Source organism: Salvia hispanica, chromosome 3, assembly GCF_029641045.1.
Source record: "Salvia hispanica isolate PSC_SH4W2 chromosome 3, Shi_PSC_v1, whole genome shotgun sequence".
NCBI lineage: Eukaryota > Viridiplantae > Streptophyta > Magnoliopsida > Lamiales > Lamiaceae > Salvia > Salvia hispanica.
In genome coordinates this window covers 25,175,590-25,200,197 of record NC_142694.1, presented here as the reverse complement: position 1 = coordinate 25,200,197, position 24,608 = coordinate 25,175,590, and the positions used below count along the sequence as shown (strand labels likewise).

The window sequence follows — 24,608 nt, the reverse complement described above, 5'->3', positions numbered from 1 at the left end:
TTGTAACATATCACATGCTACGTACTTTCTAGTGAAAATTGTTGGACTGTCAAATGACAAATCTATTTAATTAACTGCATAAAGTTAACTTCATTCATATGGATCACAATGATTATAATAACGTAATAAATAAATTATTGGTGTTTGCAATCTTTATTATGTATTCCCGTAATTTATGTTAGTACATTAGTATTACATGAAATCATGATACATAGACTTATATAATTAAGTTTCTTGTGATCTTTTAATTATTTTAAACGTGGTGTAGTTTTTAATTTTCTTTACACAGACAATAATTAACAAACGCGATAACTAGAAATGAATGAGAATCATCTTTGCATAACGAAAATAAATTAATACGGGCACTTTAATTTTTATGATATAAAAAATTCTAGTGAAGCTATCTCGAAAGATCGAAGAATTTGATCAAATGAAATTGATTGTAAAGTTAAAATTGTAGTAATTTTAATTATTGCAATTTTAATTTTTAAAGAAGGGTAGTTATAGGAGGTGGAATTGAAAAAAATAAAATTAGGTCTAAAATTTTTTGCGATCAATGTTTTTAAAAAATAATTAGAAAAGAAAAAACATTACGAAATACTACTAGGTACTTACTAAAGAACAATAAAATAAAATCGTGAAACACACCTCATGCGTGAATGTTGTGCAAGTGCCCGTGTGCGGCTCGGACCTCATCCAAACCTCAACTGCGGTGCGACTGGCTTCCCAACCGACAACCCTATCCCTTGCACCGCACTGCGTGCATGTTTCAAGTGACAATTGCACCGTGGATGTCCTAAATGTAACACAAATATCTAATACTCCCTTCGTCCACTATTTAAAGAGTCCTTTTGACTTGACACGAGTTTTAAGAAATTACTCCAGCCATGCTACATTAAGAATCCTATTTGGTTGGGCACAGATTTTAAGAAATGTAAAGAAAAATGAGTCTCACTTATATGTACTAGTATTAGTTTTTGTAATAAGATGTGAGTGGAATGTTAGACCTAGCTATTTACCATTTATGTTAAAAGTGAAATAAGTTTCTTATTGTAGGACAGACAAAAATGTCAAAATATGACTCTTACCGTGGGACAAATGAAGTATTTGACTTTGTGAAGAAAAGTAAAGTGAAAAAGTGAGTGGAAATATGAGACTCATTTAAAGTATTAGTTTTATATTAGATTATGAGAATAAAAAATTATTGAAATGTGGAGTCCATATCCTAGAAGTGGAATAATATAAATGATTTTATAAATTATGGACGATTCAATGGTCAAAATAATTGAGTATTGAGCATGGAGTGAAATTTTTTTACTCCAGCATAGAAACTACCCCTACCAAAACAGGTGTTACTTTACTGAATATAAATATAAAATAGTATAAGCACTCAAAATTTGTAAATGGTATTTTGACCGTTTTATATTTCATCTCTTGTCTGTGTATATTATATATTTATATTTGACCCTTTCAATACGTTTTTATATTATTTTCCTCTCTTAAACTCAATTATATTCAAAATAAATTAATTCTCAATCACATAAATTTAATGTTTTTAAAGATAATATACATTTTTTTTCAAAAAAGTTATGCTGGACGATTAAGGGGCCAAATATTTGGATCCAAATCCCTATATTTGCATTCATGTCATGATCAAATTATAAATAAGTCTTATACGAAACTTTCAAAAAAAAAATCATTTAAACACCGTAAGTATCTGTATATCTAAATAAGCATTTAGTGATTGTATCATTTAATTATTTAGGCGTTAATCGTTATATCAATATGGATAGCAAAAACTAATAGCAATTAAACATAAAAACATAAATATTGTTGAAAGCAAAGAGAAGGGGCGTGCATGTGCGATGCTTTGAATTATGTGATATGGCAGCAAGCAATCAAATTAATGCATTTAATATTGCCTTAAAAGTGGTAACACAAATGCACAATGCAATATGGTAAATAAAAAATGATAATTTTAGTTGAAGACTTTTTCTAAAGTGGAAGAAAATTGGAAATGAAAAAAAGATTTGAGAGTGGATGTGGAATTCTACTCTACTACCACACACCCTTAATCATTTCCTCTTTGCCTTCTGTTTTCCTATTCTTTTGTTTTGGGTGAATTTTATTCCACTTTTGCTTTATCTTTGTTAAGTTCACTTTTTGTGTTTTTTTCTAATGTGCATTTTGTCATTTTCGAGTAATTCCTCTTTCTCTCTTTTTCTTTTATCATCAAAGACTCCATTTATTACTACTCCTTAATTAAAATTGTACTAGTATTCATAATTCATTGTCAACCTGTTGTACTCAAATCGAATTAAAGGTAAAAAAAAAATGGATATTTTGATACACTTTATTTTATTTGAGGTGAGTTCATCTAAAAAATACTACTAGTAGAATAATTTCTTGAGTCTTTTAGGTGTTAATTAAATTTCTTATGTTAAATCACTATTCATTGAGAGTTCTTTTCGTTTTCTCTCGACATTTCGTCCAACTTAGTGATTAGTCTTGATCAAATTCATACCTCGTCAAACGAAGTTTACGTACAAGTATGAATTATTTCTATTTTTAAATTTCCATAAACATGCTCACGTTTTTACCATACATCATTTTCTTCTCCTCCAATCAAATCAAATTCTTTGCAATCATAGGATTACACTAATATGCTAGTAGTAAATAATTACTTAACCTTTTTTAGTGGAATTTGACAGTTCACTCCTTTTATTTTTAATCTTCCCACCCTTTTTGTCCCCTCTCTCAATACACAACTACCCCACTAAAAAATATAAAAAAAAATTCATCACCAAAACATTATGAGATAAAATGTCATAAAATAAGATGAATTAAACATAAATGATAGTTTAGTGCTTGAATAAATTAAAATGCAAACCACCCCACCACCTCCATATTCTCATTTTCAGTGACTGCAACTAATCCCCCACCAAAATGGGGTGTTTAGTTATGATGTTTGAACGCTTTTGAAGGCAAGTAAAATATGGAATACCAAAATTGAGTGAAGAATGGTGCAGAAATTGAGCCCCAATCCCAAAATCCAAATCAACGTCAAAGTCAAATACCATTCCCTCAGTTTTTTCTTGGTATAATTCTGCCAACTTTTCTTGATTTTACATTCCCAGATAGATACAGTATACGTATGTATACGACTGGTTTCTCACTGCCTTGAAAAAAGATCTTCTTTTTCTTGATTGCCGTATAAAAGCCGAAGCTTGAACCATCCGGCATTGCTTTCTCCAAAAACAGAGCTCGACCCGTTTCAAGATTTTGCATTTCCTGATCTGGGCCGGGCTTACTTTCTCCGGCGGCGGCGGTTTTGATGGGCCGGTGAGGCGGAGCCGCCGCTATGGGTTGCGTGTCGTCGAAGCAGACGGTTTCGGTTACGCCGGCGGCGGTGGACAACTCCGTCGGCGGGTCGGGTCGGAGCAGGGTGGGGAGCTTCGGCGGCGGGAGCGGTTTGGCGGCGGAGCTGGATGCGAAGCTGAAGAAGGTGAAGAAGAGAGGAGGGGCTACTGAGTCAGGGAGCGAGTTGGGCGAGTCTGGGCGGGCGAGTTATTCCAACACATCGGTGAGTTTTAGGCTGCACAAGCCTGTGGCGGGGGCGGCGGGGTGGCCGGCCTGGCTGAGCGCGGTGGCCGGAGAAGCCATCCAGGGGTGGGTCCCACTCAGAGCAGACTCCTTTGAGAAACTTGAAAAGGTTTGAAATTTACAATCTTGAAATTGTTATTATATGTGATTAGTAAATTTGGGGTATTTTTTTATTGTTAGAACTTTGCCATTTTAATGATTAGTTGTGGAATGGATCATTTGTCTGCATATGCTGAGCTTTGAGATTACTTTTATTCAATTTTCTCTGCATATCAAGATCAGTCAGAGTATGAAATTTACAATCTTGAATCATGATTAGCCATGTTTTTGCTTGTAGATATGTGATTAATTTTTAATGATAGTCTTTGTTTAGTAATTGGGGGTATTTTTTTAATGATTAGTTATGAAATGGATCATTTGTCTGCATATGCTGAGTTTTGAGATTACTTTTATTCAATTTTCTGCATATCAAGATCAGTCAAATGAGTAGTATGAAATTTTCTTGAATTTGTCTTAATTATGGACAGAGTGTGTGTGAAGGAGTTGCTGCAATTTATTGTAATCATTTAAGCCTAACCTACCTTTGAAACTGTCCCTAGAAAGCTAATGTTTTGAATTGTAGTGAAAAAGGACTAGTTTGTTTTCATTTTCAATTGTAGTAACTCATTTCAACTAAACATTACCTTTACTGCTTATTACAATCATTGATAATAGGGCTAATAGTTCTTGCATTATTGGGATTTTTGCTGATGAAGATAAAAGTTCCGAACTATTTGAACAGATTGGTCAGGGAACATATAGCACTGTATTTAGAGCACGTGACTTGGAAACCGGGAAGATAGTTGCTTTGAAGAAGGTCCGGTTCGACAATTTTGAGCCAGAGAGTGTTCGTTTCATGGCTCGGGAGATAACAATTCTCCGCAGGCTCGACCATCCAAATATTATCAAGTTGGAAGGGCTGATCACGTCCCAGTCTTCGTGCAACATCTATCTTGTGTTCGAGTATATGGAGCATGACATCTCCGGACTACTATCTTCCCCAGAGATCACTTTCACCGAAGAACAGGTTTGCATGAAGCAACTGTTGTCTTTGAGCTAATCTTCTCTTCTCGGACTATTGTTATGATCCCTCTGGCTTGTTTTTATAGGTCAAATGCTACATGAAGCAACTGTTGTCTGGGCTCGAGCATTGCCATGCTCGAGGAGTGATGCATCGGGATATCAAAGGTGCCAATCTTTTAGTAGATGATGGAGGAGTCCTCAAGGTTGCTGATTTCGGATTAGCAAACTTTAGTTCTTTTGGGCAGAGGCAGCCTCTGACTAGTCGAGTTGTGACTTTATGGTATCGCCCTCCGGAGCTCTTGTTAGGCTCCACAGAATACGGGGCATCCGTGGATTTATGGAGCGTAGGCTGCTTGCTTGCTGAGCTTCTGATTGGTCGACCCATCCTTCAAGGGAGAACTGAGGTTAACACACTAAATCACACAATGATTTTGCTCGTGACTTATGAAGCGTGACTTGAATAGTGAAGTTTTTCGTGTTATTTGTATAAACAGGTTGAACAGCTGCACAAAATATTCAAACTCTGTGGATCCCCGCCAGACGATTACTGGAAGAAGACGAAGCTTCCTCATGCGACATTGTTTAAACCACAGCATCCTTATAAGAGCTCTCTGTGGGAAACCTTCAAGGACCTGCCCGTATCTGCTGTCTCGCTCGTGGAAACTCTTCTTTCTGTGGAGCCACACAAGAGGGGCACGGCTACCTCAGCCCTGGCTTCAGAGGTACTCTTTTTTCACAATCAATGTCCATTTACATTTTGCAAGTTATTTGGTGCAAATGGTTTCATGTCAACTAGGAGTATCTGTCTGATCACTTGATTCTTTGTATGTGATCGTTAGTACTTCAAGACGAAGCCGTATGCTTGTGATCCATCGAGCGTGCCAAAATACCCTCCGAGTAAGGAGATAGATAATAAACATCATGAGGATGCTAGCAGGTAGTGCTTATTATGCCTAAAGGTGGAGTCTTGAAGCCTATTTGCTGATTCTTCAGAGTCAGAACTTTAACCGTATATGTTTCAGGAAACGGCCCGTTGGAAGATCGCGAGGGCCAGAATCGAGGAAGCCTACTAGGAAGCAGAATGGAACGAATAAACTAGCCCCAGAGGAGGCCCTCTCTCTCAAAAGACAGAACTTGCCTCCTCAACAGCAAGGTGAAAAGAAAGTGAATGGAATCAGCAGTCGTAAAGTAGAGAATGCATTGGATCAGGAGGCGCCTAAGCGTGTGACCAAAGAGGCGTGCCATGTGAAGAATGCGTCTCTAGGCGATGATGCATATGCAGGCCCTCTACAAGTCTCAGGGTCGAGTGGCTTTGCCTGGGCGAAGAAGAGGATGATGGATTCATCGTTGAGGTCACGGAGCAGGTCTAGTTCAAGAAGCCTCATTCTTGAACCTTCCGTTGCTATGCATCCAAGGAATAATTTGGATTCAGCCAGGGAAGAGAATTGTGAAGAAGGTGTGAAAGGCTGTACGAAAGGCCACGACTCATATGGAACGTTTAAACGATCGATGCTCAAGAAATGGAGCCAGTTGGAGCGTCCGGACTCTTTTGATGCTTCGGATGGATACCACTCTCAGGAACTGTCAGCTGCACTCTACCATAAACAGGATGCTAAGAGAAGAAATTTGGTAGTACTCCATTTTTCTTCTTTACATGTAACAATGAAAATGATGAAAACATCTTTTCCTTGCTAATTTACATTGGATTTTATACAGGTTCATCATGATGATCAAGGGGAGGAGGTTGAATTTTCGGGACCCTTGCTGTCTCAATCGAAGAAAATTGACGAACTCTTGGAGAAGCGCGAGCGTTGCATTCGCCAGGCAGGACGAACTCGAAGACCATGGTTTCAAAGAGGTAAGCTACAAGTTTCTTCATGCTGTTATATCTCATGTAGATTATGAATTTGCTACTATCAGAAGCCTTGTTGATATTGTTATCCAATATCTAGTTGTAATATCAAATTAATACTAATTCACTAATCATGTTTTATAATGCAGCTAAACACAATGGGAAGTAAGTGGAAATTGAAGCATTTTGGATAATCATGATTTGAGGTTTTTGAAGAAAGGGTTTCTGCTTCTTCTACATATATCCCATTCATCCAATGGCTCTTCATTTTTGTTGTAATGTACAGCAAGTTTCCAGAAATAGATAGTTATTCAAATCTTGCATCTTTACACCAATCTTTTTCATTTTGAAAAATGTAACTGCCCACACCCCGTCCACTATTCATAATCGCAATAAAAGTGTTTCAGTTAGGGGTGGACATTCGGTTTTCGGATCATTTTTTGCCTCAAATCGAACTGAACTGAAAAAACATAAACTATCCCAAAAAACTGAATTTTGAACTACAAAAATCTATCCTAACCAAAAATTCAAAATTCCACTAATATATCAAAAATTTAAAAGATAACGAAAACTAAAATTGCATAAATATATTAAAAAAAACAAAATTTCAAAATTTAATTTTCTATAATAAACATAAAAATATGTATCATATCAACCAATTAACATATCAAAAGTTCAAAACAATTATAACTATCATGATATCTAAATACCTTAACATTTATTAGTATAAACCAACACAAATTTAGTTTGTTTTAAGTATAATATTAATATAAATTTTGTTTTTATTACTTAGTTTTTATACATTTGAACCGTACAGAAAAATCAAAATATTTGTCAAAAAATGTAAAGTGTACTAACCAAAATCAGGAAAAAAAATTAATCAAATTTTATTTCAGTTTGATTCGGATCAAATATTCGTTTTTTTTTTAGTTTACTCACTTCTAATTTATATTTTGGTTGGGACAATTTAATGCTTGATATATATTTTTAATAATATATAGGTTAAAGATCAGGAGAAACTTAGTTAGTTTCTCTAGTGAATCAATTTTGTGCCTCTATTTAAAAGGATTGTGCCAAGACATGTCGATAAAAGAAGAAATCAAACATCATCAACCAGTGGCGGATCGATCTAATATTTTCGGTTTGAGGGTACGATAAATAATTATAGCGAGTTGAAGTTTCAAAATACCAATTTTTATTTCTTCTCTTTAATTTTTTCTCAATCAAATTTTTTATTCTTTATTTTAGCTAAGATTATTTATTGTATGTAAATATGAATTATTTTTAATTTAATGATACTACTTAAATGACTTTCGATATTCAAAATAATGTAAATTATAGATAATTTATCTTAACATTTGTAGAGTGTGTTTGTTATCTTTACTAATAAATAATTCTTTTTGGCTTATTTGAGAAATGTTTCAATTATTTAAAGAAATAGAAGATAAAAAATAAAATAAAATAAAATAGAAGAATTAAAACAAAACAAAAAAAGATAATAGTACTCCTACTAAATTACATTAGAAACTAAATTTAAAATCCATAATGCTTTATAGGATGAGGAATTCTTTTCAAAATAAAATGCATAAAATATTTAAATTGAATTCGAAATAGAAATATAGGAGTACAAATACAGGGATCCGAAGAGAATGGAATTAAATCCATTAAGAGTCAAAATAATATATGAGAATTGATTAAGTGTGAAATTTGAAGAAATTGAAAGGGAATAATACTCTATAAAATGAAGAGAAGAAGACTGAAACATAAACTACAAGTCTACGGCTTAAAATTTTAGACTATGTTTATTAGCAACCATTCAACTCGATCCATCCACTACCTTTTTAAAATTTAATCAATTTTTATCTCTTTAACATCATTAATATTCATCTAATCCAACCATCCATTTTTTTTATAGTTTATCAGTGACCATCCAACTCCAACCACACCATATAGTATTAATTTTTATTAATAATAATATTATTTGAAATATTTTATTACAATAAATGACAAACTAAAAATTATAAAATAAATAAATAAAAAACATTAATTATTATAATTGAAATATGAAATTGAGGTTACGTAATTGGTGGTCAAAATATATGGTGAAAAATAAATTTTAGATAAATTATCAATCTCCAATGTGAGACTCTACTTTTTATATATTTTAAAATTGGAAATAATGACTTAGCACCCAACCTGGTCATTGATAAACTTAGTCGTCAGCCTTAATGTGTTAAATTTTTTATTTGAATGAATATTTTATTCCAAAAGTCCAACCGTTTAACGTTTCACAACATTAGTTAAATTTTGATCGCCTGCTGCTGCATGCGTCTCTACAGTTTTCCTGGGAATTTGATTGATTCAGCTGAATTGGAGTTGTTGGATTTGGATTGTGGAGTTTTTGTACATCGGCATTAGATAAGGAACCCGGCCGATTGGTGGCTGGACGGTATGCCATTTTCAGCTACTGCTTCTGTTACGGACTCAATTCCCAGATCGGTTGTGAGAACAATTGGTGTGGGGTATATAGGTAAAATGAATTCTCTCTCGTAACAGGCTAGTCATTTGATCAATCATCATTATGAAAATTCTTTAATTTTGAAGAACATACATTCTAGTGGATCAGGCATTGAAGTGTTGACTTATATCTCCAACTCAACTGTTCATTGCTTTTGTCTTTGTTATGGAAATGTGATTGTATTTGTTATATTGTTGAATTCAAAACAGCTCCCGGAGTCGCATAAATAAACCTAGGCATTAAATAGGTTGATAGCTTTGGAGTGATTTGTAAACACAGAAGAAGATGAAAGTGGGTATGGAAATGAAAGAGAGGAATTGTTTGATGCAGAAGAGGTATTGAGCACTGCAATTTATGCACAGCTCGGCATGGAGCCATTCCCAAAAACTCCCCTCTCACCTGCCCCTCATGTACAGAATAGCAGTAGAGTGCCCCCTCCCCCTCCCCTGATTTCTTCCTTGCCTTTAAGTGTATCAAGTTCTCCCCCACCTTCACTCCTTACTTCTGCATACTCTAAAATCCCTCTCCACCTCCACCACCACCTCCCATGGATTATTTCTTCTCATGGACCTCCACCACCTTCCACTAACACAGATTGTGTTCCTCCGATTCTTCAACCACCTCCTGAATCGGGAATGCCTAGTCTACCACCAACTCCGGGACAGGGAGTGCTTTCTCAATCTCTTCTGGGATGCGGAATTCTTATTCCACCATCTTCTCCACTACCTCCTGGATGGGGAATGCCTGCCCCGCCACCTAAATATGTAATACAACTTTTCTTTTTCAACAAGTGATGACTTTGATGAGCTTCTGTGTTTTCCTTGTGGTATATATGTGACAGGTATGTATTATGGTAACATGTAGGATATACTTTAATTAATTCTTTTTTTGTTGCTTTCTTCATTGTTGTAGATAACCTCTAATTCAAATCATGATGAAAACGTGTGGAATGAACAATTGGCGGTAAGTTTATGTATATTCTTCTCCTATAAAGATTGTGGTAGCTTTTATGGTCCATACTTTGTATTGTACTTCTATAAGGGGTTGTTCACTATGTCGTTAATCATTTTTTTAAGGCAAATCCAAAAATTGCACCTTATAGGAGAGGAGTTGAAACACAGAATTGGGAGGATATTTGTTCTATTTTCTCTGAAGATTGTGCTGACAAAGGAGATGAAAGAACATTTCAAGAAGTAAATGATGAGATTGGGGTTGATTATTCTACCACTGGAGATTCACTTGACAGTTGTGATGAAAAAGTTGATGTTAGAGATTCGTTGGCCCAACAAAAACTAAAGAAGACGACATCTTCCTCAAACACTCAAGGACGGAAGAAGAAATCATCAATGGATAAGCTCATATCCGATTGTATGAAGCAAATGACTACTGCTTTTAGTGACTATTTGGTGGTGGAAAGGAAAAAGTCTGAACTTGTTATTGCAGAAAAAGAGCTTATGTTGGCAGAGAAGAAAAAACTGAATGTCCAAGAAATAGTAGCGGAGTTGAAGACATTTTATCTGAATGACATGCAGATAATCAAGGCTTTGGACTTGATGATGCACGATCGCATTCTCTTTGATATGTTTGCGGGAATGCCAACCGAATTGAAATACAAGTGGCTTAAAGTGCAACTTGACAAGGGAAGTTGATAATTGTTTTATGGTATTTTACAGTTGTTACATTGTATATTTGGTAAGTAAATGTTGTAACTAATGAGTGAATGTAGGACATAGACATTAGGATTCTTGATCCTCTGCTCTCTTACCCTTTTTGTGATGGCTTCTCCCTCTTTGTAAGTTTTGTGGCTTTTTATGCAAATTTTGATGTGAATATCAATATTCCAAGTAGAATGTAAATGTGTTTGCCAAGAATGACATATTAGCAGCCCATTTTCAATTGTAGTAATTCATTTCAGCTATACATTACCCTTAGAGCATCCGCAATGATCGGCTAGCGACCGGCTAGCCGATTCGTCGCGCTAGCCAATCAGCTAGCCGAACCATTGCAATCGGCCAGAGCGAAATCGGCTAGCGCTTCGGCGTGGGCTGGCCGATCGCTCGTCGCTGGCCGAAGCGCTGGCCGATCGGCTAGCCGCCATTGTGGCGGCCCGATCGGCCAGCGCCGATTTTTGATTTCTTTTTTAAAAAAAACCTATATAAACGCGATTTTCGTTTTATTTTCATTTGCACCACTTGTTTTAACGAGTTTTCTCTCTCTCTAACTTTCTGTACAAGAGCATCATCGCGCGATGAGTAACGCGGGTGGTAGCGGTGGTGGTAGTGGTGGGGATGCTGAGGAGTACGAACGGAGGATGAACGAGGCTATGGATGCCTACATGAACCGCGAGATGGAGCGGTACATGCGTATGGTGGAACAGCAGGCGATACCTCGCCCTCCACGAGTTGTCCACCACCGAGCAGTGATTGATTGGGATCACGTAGCTGCACATCAGCGGCTGTATGACGACTACTTTTCAGAGAACCCGCGGTTTCCCGCCAACATGTTCCGGCGGCGTTTTAGAATGCGCAGGGAGTTGTTTATGCGCATCGTTGGGGCATTAGAGCGTCAATATCTGTGTTTCCGCTTCAGGCACGATGCGGTTGGCAGACCCGGCCACACCCCTATTCAAAAGTGCACGGCGGCAATCAGGCAGTTGGCCTACGGAGGCGCGGCAGACATGTGGGATGAGTACCTCCACATCGGTGAGTCGTCAGCCCTGAAATGTCTGAAGGAGTTCTGTGGGGGGCGTGATCAGCATTTTCGGTGAGCAGTACCTTCGAAGCCTTACTCCCGAAGATTGTCAGAATTTGATGCAGATGCACGGGGAGAAGCATGGGTTCCCCGGGATGTTAGGCAGCATAGATTGTATGCATTGGGAGTGGAAGAACTGTCCGACTGCCTGGAAGGGGGCCTACACGACCGGCTACAAGTCAAAGAACCCCACGATAATCCTCGAGGCCATAGCTGATTACCGGCTGTGGATCTGGCATGCGTATTTTGGGGTAGCCGGGTCGAACAACGACCTCAACGTCCTGAACTCGTCTCCCCTCTTCAACGAGAAGTGCCAGGGCGTCGGTCCAGCCGTCTCATTTGTGGCCAACGGCAACCGGCATGATATGGGCTACTACTTGGCGGATGGGATATACCCTCGGTGGCCGGTCTTTGTGAAGACGATCCGACAAACAAGTGATGAAAAGAAGGCCTACTTTGCGCAACGACAAGAGTCGGCGCGCAAGGACGTGGAGCGCGCATTTGGTGTGCTCCAGTCTCGATGGGCGGCAATTAAGGACCCAACGCGTTTGTGGGATGTCGGATGCGTTTCCGAGATAATGTACGCCTGCATTATCCTGCACAACATGATCGTCGAAGACGAAGGCGTACAACTGACTAGTTGGGTCAGTGACGATGAAGCCGGTCCAAGCCACGGAACGGCCACCCCTAATGTACGACGTGGGGTACCTCTCGATGAAGCCGACCGCCTTTAGGAATTTGCCAACATGCGCCAAGTGGATGCTCATATTCAACTCCAAAAGGATATAATTGAAGAGTTGTGGGCACGGAGGATTGCACAGCGATAGTTTTTTTTCTTTATTATGCATGTAATTTTTTTTATCTATGTAACTTTTTTAATTAATGAATTTTCCCGTATATGTGTCGTAAATTTAATTCCGTAATTTAATCGTAATTTTAATTCCGTAAATGTAGTATATTTTGAATTATTTTTATTGCGGCTGGCCTATGGCTGGCCTAAATCTGATGTGGCAGGTGGATTTTTTAATGTTGCTGACGTGGCAGGGGAGAGAATGGCTGACCTATGGCTGGCCTAAGTACCATTGCGGATGCTCTTAATGCTTATTAGACATCATTTGTTTAAGAAAAATCTGACTCTGGAACTCCAGTTAATAGTTTTCCAGTTGATTACTCTACTGATAATAGGGTAAGTGCATTGTTAGCTGATAAGAATTAATTTTCATATTGTGGCGAAACCTTGCTATCTCAATCGAAGAAAATTGACGAACTCTTGGAGAAACACGAGTGTTGTATCCGCCAGGCAGTTTGAAGATCATGGTTCCAGAGAGGTAGGCTACAAATTTCGAGTCAATTTTATTGTAGCAAAAAAAAAGGCGATTCTGTCGCCTTAGCGGCCCCCAAAACGAGTAATTTTTATTCATACAATAAATGGTAGCTTTGGATAATAGACAAACACTCCACAGTTAAAGAGAATACATTTCATTTGGAAAAGATGAAAAATGGAGTAAAACAAAGGAACACTAGTTTTTGATGATATGTCAATATTCTCAAGCTCTATCCAAATGATAATGCAAAACAAATGCACAACGTCAAACCACAACTGACACCATCATTAAAATGCTCTGACCCACCATAGGTTTCGAAAAAACAGGGTTATCTTTTTATAAATATAAAATTTTCTTAGTTTAGAATAAGTGTAAATTTCCACCATAAATATCGTAAATTAAGCAATTTATCAAATGCGACGGTTACATTTTTTTTTTCTCACGTGACCGTTTTGAAATTGATTCCCGTTATATATGTTACAAAATCACAATATAATTATTGTTAGTTAAAGTTCTTGGTATGTAATGTTTACCCTTTAATTAGTGATATGGTCCCAAACAAGTATGTTCATTTATTTTTAAAAATCCACTAATACAGTACTTTTGTTTCGATTATGATTGATCAACTAAGACTGCAACATTTATGATCAATTGAAAATGTCATGCTTTTAGACAACAAATACTCCATAGATTCGAATTTCTTATATTGGTTAGATTTGTTTAGGGGATCGGAGGCTATCATTATATAATTACATGTTTTTGTCTAAAACAAGAATTTGAAAAGGACTACTTGGTAAAGTAGGCAACAAATATTATGCTGAAAAAGGAGTAAAATCTTCAAATGAATTATATTCTTATGTAATGTGCAATGATGTGGAAACCGATAGTAAACATATGGAAGTGTTATGACTATATTAACTCACTTCTTTAATCTAACATTTATATTATGGGTAGCGTGTTTATAATCGGACACAACATTACATATTTAACCAAAAATGAGATACACGAGATAATAACAAAGTTTCTATATTTAATAATTTAATTTTTATTTTTTAAAAATATAAGACTGATCAGAATTTGATTATTATCGTGATTTATTTGGTAATTTATCATGTTTAAAAACTATACGTTGAAGTCAAACTAAATAAAAATTGAGTCTTGGAGAAAGAAGTCAAGTAGGAAAAAACTTTGCTGCAAAACAAACGTTTTACAAGAAAAGGTTTTTAATGGAATTTTAAATATTGAAAATGGTCAGAATCAATATATGGATTCGAGGTAGATGAGTATATTTGTGTCTTGATCGTTGTCACCATATATCCACGCACGTGAGTTCAACATCCCGCCAAAGCAGCAATCACTCCAAAATCAAAAGAATCAGAGTTGGAGAAGAAAACAACATTTTCAAGAAATCGACAAACGCAAAGTCGTGTATCTTTTACCGTTTATCCGGGTTGGATAACCTTTCTCATTTGGTCCCACTACGTTTCCCCCTCTCTCTCTACACCCCCATGTGATCAAGTCCCCCTTTTTGCAATCACCAAACGGTCCTAGTGTTTTTCATGCTACCAACAATTGTGTATCGTTGATTCATTATCACTTATGCTCGCACTCGATTGAACGCCAGCTGTTTGCGAATTCACCCCTTTGAGTTTGACTGATTTTGTGCTCAAATTTCTTCCGTTTCTTGAACCTTTTTCTCGGCCATTTCCGTTTCTAGTTCAGTGATTGAACTGTTTGGATTGGTGGGAGGTGGAAATCCGGAGCTGAATTGCGGTGGTTGGTGGTGTTTTGATCAGGGTTTTGTTCAGCCTGATTGAGTTGCATTGTGGCGGTGATTGGTCTGGTGTGAATTGGGGTTTTGAATCCGAAACGGCGCCGTTAGATGGCGCTATTCAGAAGGTTGTTCTACCGGAAGCCGCCTGACCGGCTTCTTGAGATTTCAGAGAGGGTCTATGGTATGGCATTTTCAGCTATTGCTTCATTTTCTGATTTTGATGTGTTGTAGTTCTTCAGCATAGTGAGAATTCTTTAATTTCGAAGAATGTTCAAGTGGATTAGGCTTTAAGGTTTTGACTTATTGTTGGGAGTTTTCTTTCTTTGGTCAATCAATTCAATGTGTGTCAACCTCTTGCTCTAGCTCAACTGTTCATGGCTTTCTCTTGGTATGTAGCTTGGTTGGTTTGATGAAGCTTTTTTCGTGGATGTTGTATATTAGATCGAATGTGGAAATGTGATATAGGAGTACTTGTTATATTGTGGAATTCGAAAATAGCTGTTGGAATCGTTGAGCTTGGAGCCTTGGATATAGTATTAGTCAATCTTAGGTATTAGGTGAAGCTCAATGTACATGTTCAAGGAAACCTATGACTCCATATGGTGCAAAAAGGTCGTATGTATGATTGTTTTGAATAGCTAGAGGATATTTTGTCGACTAGCGGTTTGAGTTTTCCTGAGTGTTTAGGTATCATTAAACTGCGAGCCATATGTAGTATCCTATTGCACTGAACAGCAAGACAGCTTTAGAGTTTTATCTTGGATTTGTCGCATGAATTCTGTTATTGTGATTCGTCCCTAGAGTTTTTTACTGTAGACTTTGTAGTTTGGCAAGTTATTTAAGCATTGGAGACTGGAAACTATGGATGATTGGAAAAATGATGTTGATTTTGGTGATTATAGTTTTATATATGCTTGTCACACTTGTGTATTGTGCCGTATGCTGATGCCATTTGATATTTTTTTTACCGCAGTGTTTGATAGTTGCTTCTCCACCAATGTACTTGACGAAGATGAGTACAGAACGTACATGAATGGAATTGTTGCTCAGTTACAGGACCACTATCCCGATGCTGCTTTTATGGTTTTCAATTTCAAAGAAGGCGAAAAAAGGGGCCAATTATCCGATGTGTTATCTCAGTATGACATGACAGTAATGGATTACCCTCGGCAGTATGAAGGGTGTCCGTTGTTACCACTGGAGATGATTAACCATTTCCTGCGTTCGAGTGAGAGCTGGCTGTCGCTTGAGGGCCAACAGAATGTGCTTCTAATGCACTGCGAAAGGGGAGGATGGCCTGTCCTCGCCTTTATGCTTGCAGGCCTTCTTCTGTACAGGAAACAGTACACGGGCGAGCAGAAGACACTTGAAATGGTGTACAAACAAGCACCGAGGGAACTTCTTCATCTCTTGTCTCCTTTAAATCCACATCCGTCTCAGCTCAGATATCTTCAGTACATCTCTACAAGGAATAATGGGTCCAACTGGCCACCGGCAGATACACCTCTGGCTCTGGATTGTATTATTCTTAGATTCCTTCCTTTATATGACGGTGGAAGAGGATGCCGACCCGTATTCCGTGTATATGGTCAGGATCCTACTTCAAAAACATCTACTAGAAGTTCGAAGCTTTTGTTCTCAACCTCGAAAGTCAAAAAGAAAATCCGCCTCTATCAACAGGTAATGCCTCAATCCTTAAATTCACATCAAATAGATGGAAAGATTGCGGATTTTAGTGTCCTTATATCTTGTGGATGCAGGAAGAGTGTGAGCTAGTAAAAATTAATATCCGCTGTCGTGTTAAAGGAGACATTGTTCTTGAGTGCATCCACTTGGAGGATGACTTGGTGAGAGAAGAGATGATTTTTAGAGTGATGTTCCATACAGCATTTGTCCGATCAAACATTTTGACGCTAAACCGCGATGAAGCTGATGTTCTTTGGGATGCCAAGGACCAGTTCTCTAGGGAATTCAGAGCAGAGGTAAGATTTAACGTTGTTCGTGCTTTGTTTGTTGATTTTTGAAGCTTTAGGATTAGGAGTTGAACTCCCCATCCTTTGTGCAGGTACTCTTTTCGGATGCAGATTCTGTTCATTCCGTTGTAAACACAGAAGAAGCTGAAAGTGACGATGGAAATGAAACAGAAAATGCCGGAGCTGAGGAATTCTTCGAGGCAGAAGAGATATTCAGCAGTGCAGTAGATGCTCATGATGGCAAGGTGGAGTCGGAGTCAGAATCTGATGACTACGCAGTTATCACAAGTTCTGAGGTCAACCAGAGTACTCAGGAGGTAGCTGTGAAGGGCGATTTGGGTCATCATGCATTTGAAGATTGTGTGTCTGATGAGGGAATTCAGAGGCGTGAACGCAATGATAGCATGCAGCGTAATGGGAATGCTAAAGTAGAGTCTGGACTTCAGACTGATAAAGAAGATACTAGTGCTGAAACAAAATCTATTAATGGTGGAACGGGTGATGAGTGTGAAGATGAAGAAGAAGAAGACGAGCAAAGGGAAGAAGCTCCTCGGGTACTGAAGTATCTCAAAGAGCAGGCCCATGAACAGAAGCCTATGTCTGATAGTAATAAGCCAAAGTTTGATAGAAAGCCGCCAATTTCACGATCTGCTTCTGATGCAGTCACTACCAATAACAAATCTAAGCTGCCGGAGTCGCAGAGCACTCCAGCTAGGGTGGCAAAACCAAATGCTGTATCGAAGTGGATACCTACTAATAAAGGTTCTTACACTAGCTCAATGCATGTTTATTATCCTCCATCAAGAAATAACAGTGCTCCGGCATCACTAACTCTTGGCAAAGATTCTACGCCGGGAGGGAAATCAAAGCCTCCCTTTGTCACTTCATCTTCACCATCTGCTACAACTGACAGAGGTACTGCATCAGGCCGTTCCAAGCATGCATCTAGCCCATCATCATTAGACGCATCACTGGCTTCTGCCCCGTCTCTACCTTTACTCTCAGAGGTGGGAGGTGAAGCTGAACATAGTATAGAATCTCCACCACCTTCAGATATACCCCAGCAATCGCCAACTCCACCACCACCGCCGCCAACTCCACTCCTTATTTCTTCATACCCTGAAAGATCTTCTAGCATAAGAAAGCCCTCCCCACCTCCACCACCTCCTCCTCCGCCACCACCTCCAATGAATGGGCTTCCTTCTATTCAATCACATAGAGATTTGCCTCTTCCCTCAGTCCCACCTCCTCCGCCGCCACCTCCTCTTTCACGTGGTGTACCCCCACCTCCACCACCTCCAACTTTTGGAAATTATGTTCCTCCTCAGAACCATAGGACTCTACCACCTCGTCCTCCTTTGTGCAGTGCTCCACCTGCACCACCGCTTCCTCCTCCTGGTGCATCTGGTGTACCAGCACCTCCACCACCGCCTGGACAGGAAATGCCTGCTCCACCGCCTCCACCATCACCTCTGGGACAGCCTGCTCCACCACCTCTAGGACGGCCTGCGCCACCACCACCGCCACCTCCCCCTCATGGAGCTCCGAAACCTCCACCTCCTCCTACCCGTGGTGCCCCAATCCCACCTCCCCCACCTTCAACTCGTGGCCCTCCACCACCTCCACCCATAGGAGGAGTACCACATCCACCAGCACCTCCTGCAGGTCGTGTGCTTGGTCCACCAGCACCTCCAGGACCTTCAGGAGGTGCACCACCCCCACCTCCCCCATTTGGTGCAAAAGGACCTGCAACAGATAGTAAAGGGTTGCTTGTTGGTAGAGGGCGTGGGCTTCCACGTCCAATGGCAACAGCAGCTCGAAGATCTACCTTAAAGCCACTTCATTGGAGCAAGGTAACCAGGGTATTACAAGGAAGCTTGTGGGAAGAACTACAGAGATTCGGGGATCCTCAAGTGTATTTCTCTCTCTCTACTGGTTTAGTTGTTTAAATTAAATTAATCTATGTAATCTATTTTGCATCACTAGGCTTCTTTTTCCCTTGGAAAAGAAAGTAAGTCACTTTTATATCTCTACGTGAAATGATTATTTGTCCAATTTATTCCAATTCCTTTCTCTTTTGTCACATTTTTATAACTGATATGCTTCTCTCTTACTCTAGTTCACCAGAATTTGACGTTTCAGAACTCGAGGCCCTTTTCTCTGCCACAGTACCGAAGTCAAGTGCAGGAGGAAACGCTGGGAGCCGCAGATATTCCACTGGATCTAAGACTGAAAAAGTCCATCTGGTAATGTCAAACTAATCAATTTTTTTTTTTCAATTTTAGGGGTATAAATGATTTAATGACCAATGCCTTCTCCAAATTGTGTCTAATTGCTTGTAATGAGTCTCAAATAGCTACAGATCATTAAATTTGTTCATAGTGTCATGTAGGTGCACATAGTGATCAATATACTCCCTCGTCCCATAAAAATAGGCACATTTGGGACGGGACAGAAATTAATGCATAATTGATAAAGTAAGAGAGAGGAGGAGAAGAGTAGTTAAAATAGTGTTAGTGGATAGTGGACCCACATTATTATTAGTGTTTGATGGTGGACTAGTGATATAAGTTGTAAATAAATTGATGTATATGAGTAATGAGTTGGGGAGAACTTTCCATAAATGGGAATGGGCTATTTTTATGGGACGGACGGAAAAGGAAAGTGTCCCTATTTTTATGGGAGGGAGGGAGTAATCTTTAGGGTCCCATCTGTGCCAGTCTGCCAGATTAATGCGAAGCATTGATCTCTCACAGGTGCCTGGTTGCTACATTGCTAACAAGTATATGCTGCAGTTAGATATGATGCATTGCGGCTTATTCATGAAAAAGATGATGAGTAAAAATGCTGAACAACATGACATTGGGGCTTTACTAGTGCAGGATTGGAAACATATATTGGACTAGATTTACTTAGTCAATCTTTTCTTCAACTCGTTTCTCAATCATACTGATTCTGTTTTGTAGATTGATTTGAGGAGAGCCAACAACACTGAAATTATGCTCACAAAAGTGAAAATGCCCCTTCCGGACATGATGGTAAGCTGTGTTTTTGTATTTCAACTTGTTTCTACAAGTATATCTCTTTAATATGTGTAGCTTGAGATAATAATTTTAGTTAATTTTCAGAACCAATATTTGATGCCTTCTGTGTTCATTTTTATTTATTGCCTTTCATAGTTTTGTACTTTTGAGTTTGCATGATTTAGATTGACATGCATGTGTGTTAATACAAGAAAGATGCCTTCTGTAAATTCCTGAGAATGAGAAAATGACATTTAAGCAGCACTGAAGAACTATGAATGAAAATAATGTTTGTTAGGAGCAAACTATTTTCCAGAGACACTTGTTTCATCCGGGGGATTTCGTGACATTTCAAATGGGCTGTCTTGTATTTCTAATAAGTTGTTTAATAGATACAATAGAAGATAACAAATGCATAAAAAATAGCATAAAGCTATTTTAGAAGTACGAAGTGCATGTTAAGAAGATTGACATCATATTTTCTCTACAGATTAAGGATTCTAATAAATTCTTCGAATATCTCATAATGAATATTTGAAATTCAAACAGTACCCTTTCCTAACTTGTTAAGCATTGCAGTTATATATAAGTTAATTAATAATTGATGCGTTATTCCTCTTTGACATTGACGAATGGGAAAGTATAAATGGATTTCCTAATTATCACTTTTTATTTAACAGTTACAATATGATTCTTAGGATTTCAATTTTATGGATATTAAGGCCAAACTAGTTAGGAATTCAGTTACTTGATTGCAAATTGTTAGGATAAGCTTCCTTCTTGCTCATGTAGGGTTCTGTAGAAATATGTATTCCTAGCATCTATATCCAGTCTACTATTTCTTTTGGGAAGTATTATACCATTATTGATGGATGACCTTGATAGGCTGCAGCACTTGCAATGGATGATTCAATTTTGGATGCTGATCAAGTCGAAAATCTCATTAAATTTTGTCCAACTAAAGAAGAGATGGACCTTCTTAAGGTGAAGTTTTATAGTGCATATATTCTGCATTGTTGCAATTCTGCACTTTGCACTAATGAATAAAGCATACATGATTTCTTTAAACTGATAATGAATTGTAACTGTTTAGGGCTACACAGGAAACAGGGAGACTCTGGGGAAGTGCGAACTGGTTTGTTAACTCTAGCCTGATTGCTTTATTTAATCTATTATGTTAGTACTGTATTATGATGTTTTTTTACTTGTAAGATTAGTCTAGTCAATCTTTTTTGCTGATAATATATTGTTAGTAGATCTTAAGCTGGTTTAATGATACCCGTGCTAGTACAATTTGAAATTTGTCCACCTATTTTTCTGAAAGATCATGTAATTTCTCATTCTTGCATGTTTCAAGTCATTATTCGTGGACTAGATGATTTTCAGAGAAAAACTCTAAGGTTCCTCATAGGTTCTTCCGTTCTTGATCAGTTGCTGAATTTTGGTATAACATTTGAGGATGAGTACAGTGTATTGTTGTGACAAAATTCTCGCATAGAATCATATTCATTTCCTGTTTCCTTTTTGCCTCCCTTTTGCACATAGCCTTAATTTTTTCTAGCATAGCAATATAGCATGAATACTAACAGGGTTTGGCTCATTTACGTATGCACATTTATTTTTTCACCCTTTTTGCCTCAATTTCTGATTCCCCTTTCTCCCATGCAATCCTATTTGTATTGGTGCTCTATGATCACTAACGGATCTCGTGTTTCTTATTTCTCTCAGTTTTTCCTGGAGCTGATGAAGGTTCCGCGAGTTGAATCTAAGTTACGGGTTTTCTTATTCAAGATCCAATTCATCTCTCAGGCTTCTGATTTCACGAGAAGCTTGAAAACTGTGAATTCAGCATGTGATGAGGTACACTAACTTTCTTTTGAAAAATATCCAACGTGTATTTATCAGAACCATCTCACTGACATAACTTCACTCGTGCTAGGTTCGGGGGTCCTTCAAACTGAAAGAAATTATGAAAATGATTTTACATCTTGGAAATACATTAAACCAAGGAACTGCTAGAGGTATGGACCTTTTTATAAAACATGATAAAGATATTAAACTGCAGGATTTTTCTCAGGACCTCTCTTTGGTCCAAATTTCAAGGTTTTCATTGAAATGCGTGCAAAAGGTCGAAAGTAATGCACTTTTGAAAGTCTTTTGGACTACTTCTGCTACCCCTTTAATTTGCAGGACTGAAAACCCTTCATAGTTGTGAGGCTAAAAATCCATGTTACCCTTGTTCTTTAAATTTTTTGAAATATTGCATAATTTTGCTTTTTGTTGTCGATATCATAAATCTACTTTTATCCCTATGAGTCCTAGTCTTACTGTTCATATATTATGTGAAAAACTTATTTTCAGTTCTAAAAGCATATTCAACTTAATATTTACTTTCTGTTTTTAGGTTCTGCTCTTGGGTTCAAATTAGACAGTCTCTTGAAACTCACAGATACGCGTGCATCCAACAACAAGATGACGCTCATGCATTATCTTTGTAAGGTATTGTCTCTGTACCATGTTTATTTATTTTGAATATTTCTATATGCTGCTCCTTCAATTTCTCTCATGCATCAAAAAGTTATCAATGGGTCAATGTGCTTTATCCTAATTGAGTCTATTATAATGCCCAAATGATGACTCTGCAGCTAGTTAGAAATGTCACATTTCCTCTTTGCTGTTACAGCATGTGTTAAAGCTTTCTCTTGACGTGTCTGTTTATTTCCGGAGGCTGTGCACACCCAGTAAAATCTGGAATCAGGTTATTGAGTAACCCCTTTTTTTCTCAGGTGCTTGCTGCAAAGACACCAGCACTTTTAGACTTTCATGAAGATCTTGTTAGCTTAGAGGCTGGCTCTAAGGTTCATATTTATCCTCTTTCTGTTGGATAGATTTCAAAATCCCTTGAGTTCTTGAAATAATAATGAGTTTCCTCGTGCAGATACAATTGAAATCTTTGGCAGAAGAGATGCAAGCCATTCTCAAAGGCATAGAGAAGGTGAAGCAGGAATTGGCTGCTTCGGAAAACGATGGTCCCGTATCTGAAACTTTTCGCAAGGTATTCTGGTATTCAATATATTTTCAGTTTCTATTGATTACATGCATTCTTACCCTTGTGCTGTATAATTCGTAATTTTGAACTTCTCGTCATTGAGACCGTGGTTGCATCTTGTCTGTTCCTTACCAAGGGATTCCGAAATTCTGTGTTTTTTTCTTAACAAGAGAAGCTTATTCTGTTGGACAGACATTGAAGGAATTCGTCACTGTTGCTGAGACCGACGTTGCATCCGTGACGCATCTCTATTCTCATGCGGTAAATTTCTCTTAAACAAATGTCTGAGATAATTTTCTGCTTGCTGTTGGTGATGTCATTGATCGTTGTTTGCAGGGGAGAAATGCAGATGCACTAGCTCTATATTTTGGTGAGGACCCTGCACGATGCCCTTTCGAACAAGGTAACATTAAGATACGCTCTCTTCCTTGGTGATATTTCACATTGCACGTTGCTGATCACATGCCTTATCATTTATGCAGTCATTGCAACCCTCTTGAACTTTGTCAGAATGTTCCGCAAAGCTCATGAAGAAAACTGCAAACAAGCCGAACTAGAAAAGAAGAAAGCTCGGAAAGAAGCTGAAGTGGAGAACACCCAAGGATTAACTCGGTCAAAGAGAGCGAGAAACTGAGTTGAATGCTTTTTAATGGGTCCATATAGTTTACGCTGGAGGATGCATCCAACGATCCCTCAGCTTTGCTGGAAATGCGGGGCAGAGAGTGCTGTCGAGCCATCAGGAAATATGAGAAAGCCTGGTGGCCATTGGGTGCTGATCTCATCGGAGATTTCTTCATCAGAGGTACGTGTTGAGTCTTGAAACTCCGTTGGATGCTGGCAGGTTGGACTACTGAGAAATATGCTCATCGCCAGATGAAACCTGTACATAAATGCTAACCCTCTACTTAGAATCAACACTAATTCTTTGGTGTAGTTCTAGAATTCGATTTGGTTCCTCGTGTGGAACCTTTGATGAAATGCGCCCTTGAATAGTTACCCAGTCGAGAGGATATATAGACGAATATAGTCTAAGATACGTAGATAGAAGCATAGGTTTTTTTTTTTTGTCTTGACCATTTCGGTTTCTGGAGATTGGATAGATTCATTCATTAGTGAACATTTTTCCAGCTCTGATGGTTTTTTTTCCTTACTTCTGTTTCATAGCTCTTGACACGCAGTTACGAGCTAAATTTGTGTTTCGATCTCGTATTTTATATTACTGAGTACATCTTTTGTATAGGATGTTGGTGATGAATCTGATTCTACATGTATTTGTTTGCTGAAAATATAAATCCACTTGCATTGTAAGCATAGGAAGATGTAAAAGCCTTTTGACTGCATGAACTTCTCACTGGGCCAATAATAATATTGCAGTTCAACTATTTATAACTATGCTTCCTTTATTGGGTAAATTATCGTATAAATCATGAATTTTGGTCTAATTATGCTCAGTTTTGCAACTTTAAAAATCAGCTATAATATTTTGATTTTTCAAATATCAAGATTTTCTATTTATAATATATAGCATGTTGATAATTTGCCTCGTGTGTGTTTTAAATTGATTATATAGTTGAATTATTTGTTAAGCTTGTTGAGAAAAATTATAAAATCCAATTGTCTCGTTCTTGAAAAAAAAATTGGATACCACATTAAATGCAATTTCACCTAAATTAGATCT

The 24,608-nt window shown here is 37.9% G+C and overlaps 3 protein-coding genes across 3 annotated transcripts; all 3 read left to right on the top strand.

Annotated features, from left to right (window-relative positions):
- Window positions 1-2,887: 2,887 nt before the first annotated feature.
- Window positions 2,888-6,937, top strand: LOC125210812 (protein IMPAIRED IN BABA-INDUCED STERILITY 1-like). The gene is made up of 8 exons (XM_048110408.2): window positions 2,888-3,712; window positions 4,385-4,669; window positions 4,752-5,069; window positions 5,160-5,387; window positions 5,505-5,602; window positions 5,688-6,294; window positions 6,382-6,523; window positions 6,667-6,937. Exons 1-8 carry the CDS (start codon window positions 3,362-3,364, stop codon window positions 6,684-6,686), a joined length of 2,049 nt encoding a protein of 682 aa, XP_047966365.1. The 5' UTR covers window positions 2,888-3,361; the 3' UTR covers window positions 6,687-6,937.
- A 1,926-nt stretch (window positions 6,938-8,863) lies between these two features.
- LOC125210813 (uncharacterized) lies at window positions 8,864-10,897 on the top strand. The gene is made up of 3 exons (XM_089068953.1): window positions 8,864-9,799; window positions 9,948-9,998; window positions 10,112-10,897. Exons 1-3 carry the CDS (start codon window positions 9,404-9,406, stop codon window positions 10,682-10,684), a joined length of 1,020 nt encoding a protein of 339 aa, XP_088925079.1. The 5' UTR covers window positions 8,864-9,403; the 3' UTR covers window positions 10,685-10,897.
- Window positions 10,898-14,418: 3,521 nt separating this feature from the next.
- Window positions 14,419-24,062, top strand: LOC125210811 (formin-like protein 20). Its single transcript, XM_048110405.2, has 16 exons — window positions 14,419-15,066; window positions 15,859-16,565; window positions 16,646-16,867; window positions 16,951-18,773; window positions 18,978-19,104; window positions 19,825-19,896; window positions 20,767-20,865; window positions 20,975-21,016; window positions 21,610-21,741; window positions 21,821-21,902; window positions 22,286-22,380; window positions 22,668-22,739; window positions 22,820-22,936; window positions 23,123-23,191; window positions 23,267-23,333; window positions 23,413-24,062. Exons 1-16 carry the CDS (start codon window positions 14,994-14,996, stop codon window positions 23,562-23,564), a joined length of 3,951 nt encoding a protein of 1,316 aa, XP_047966362.1. The 5' UTR covers window positions 14,419-14,993; the 3' UTR covers window positions 23,565-24,062.
- The last annotated feature ends 546 nt before the right edge of the window (window positions 24,063-24,608 follow it).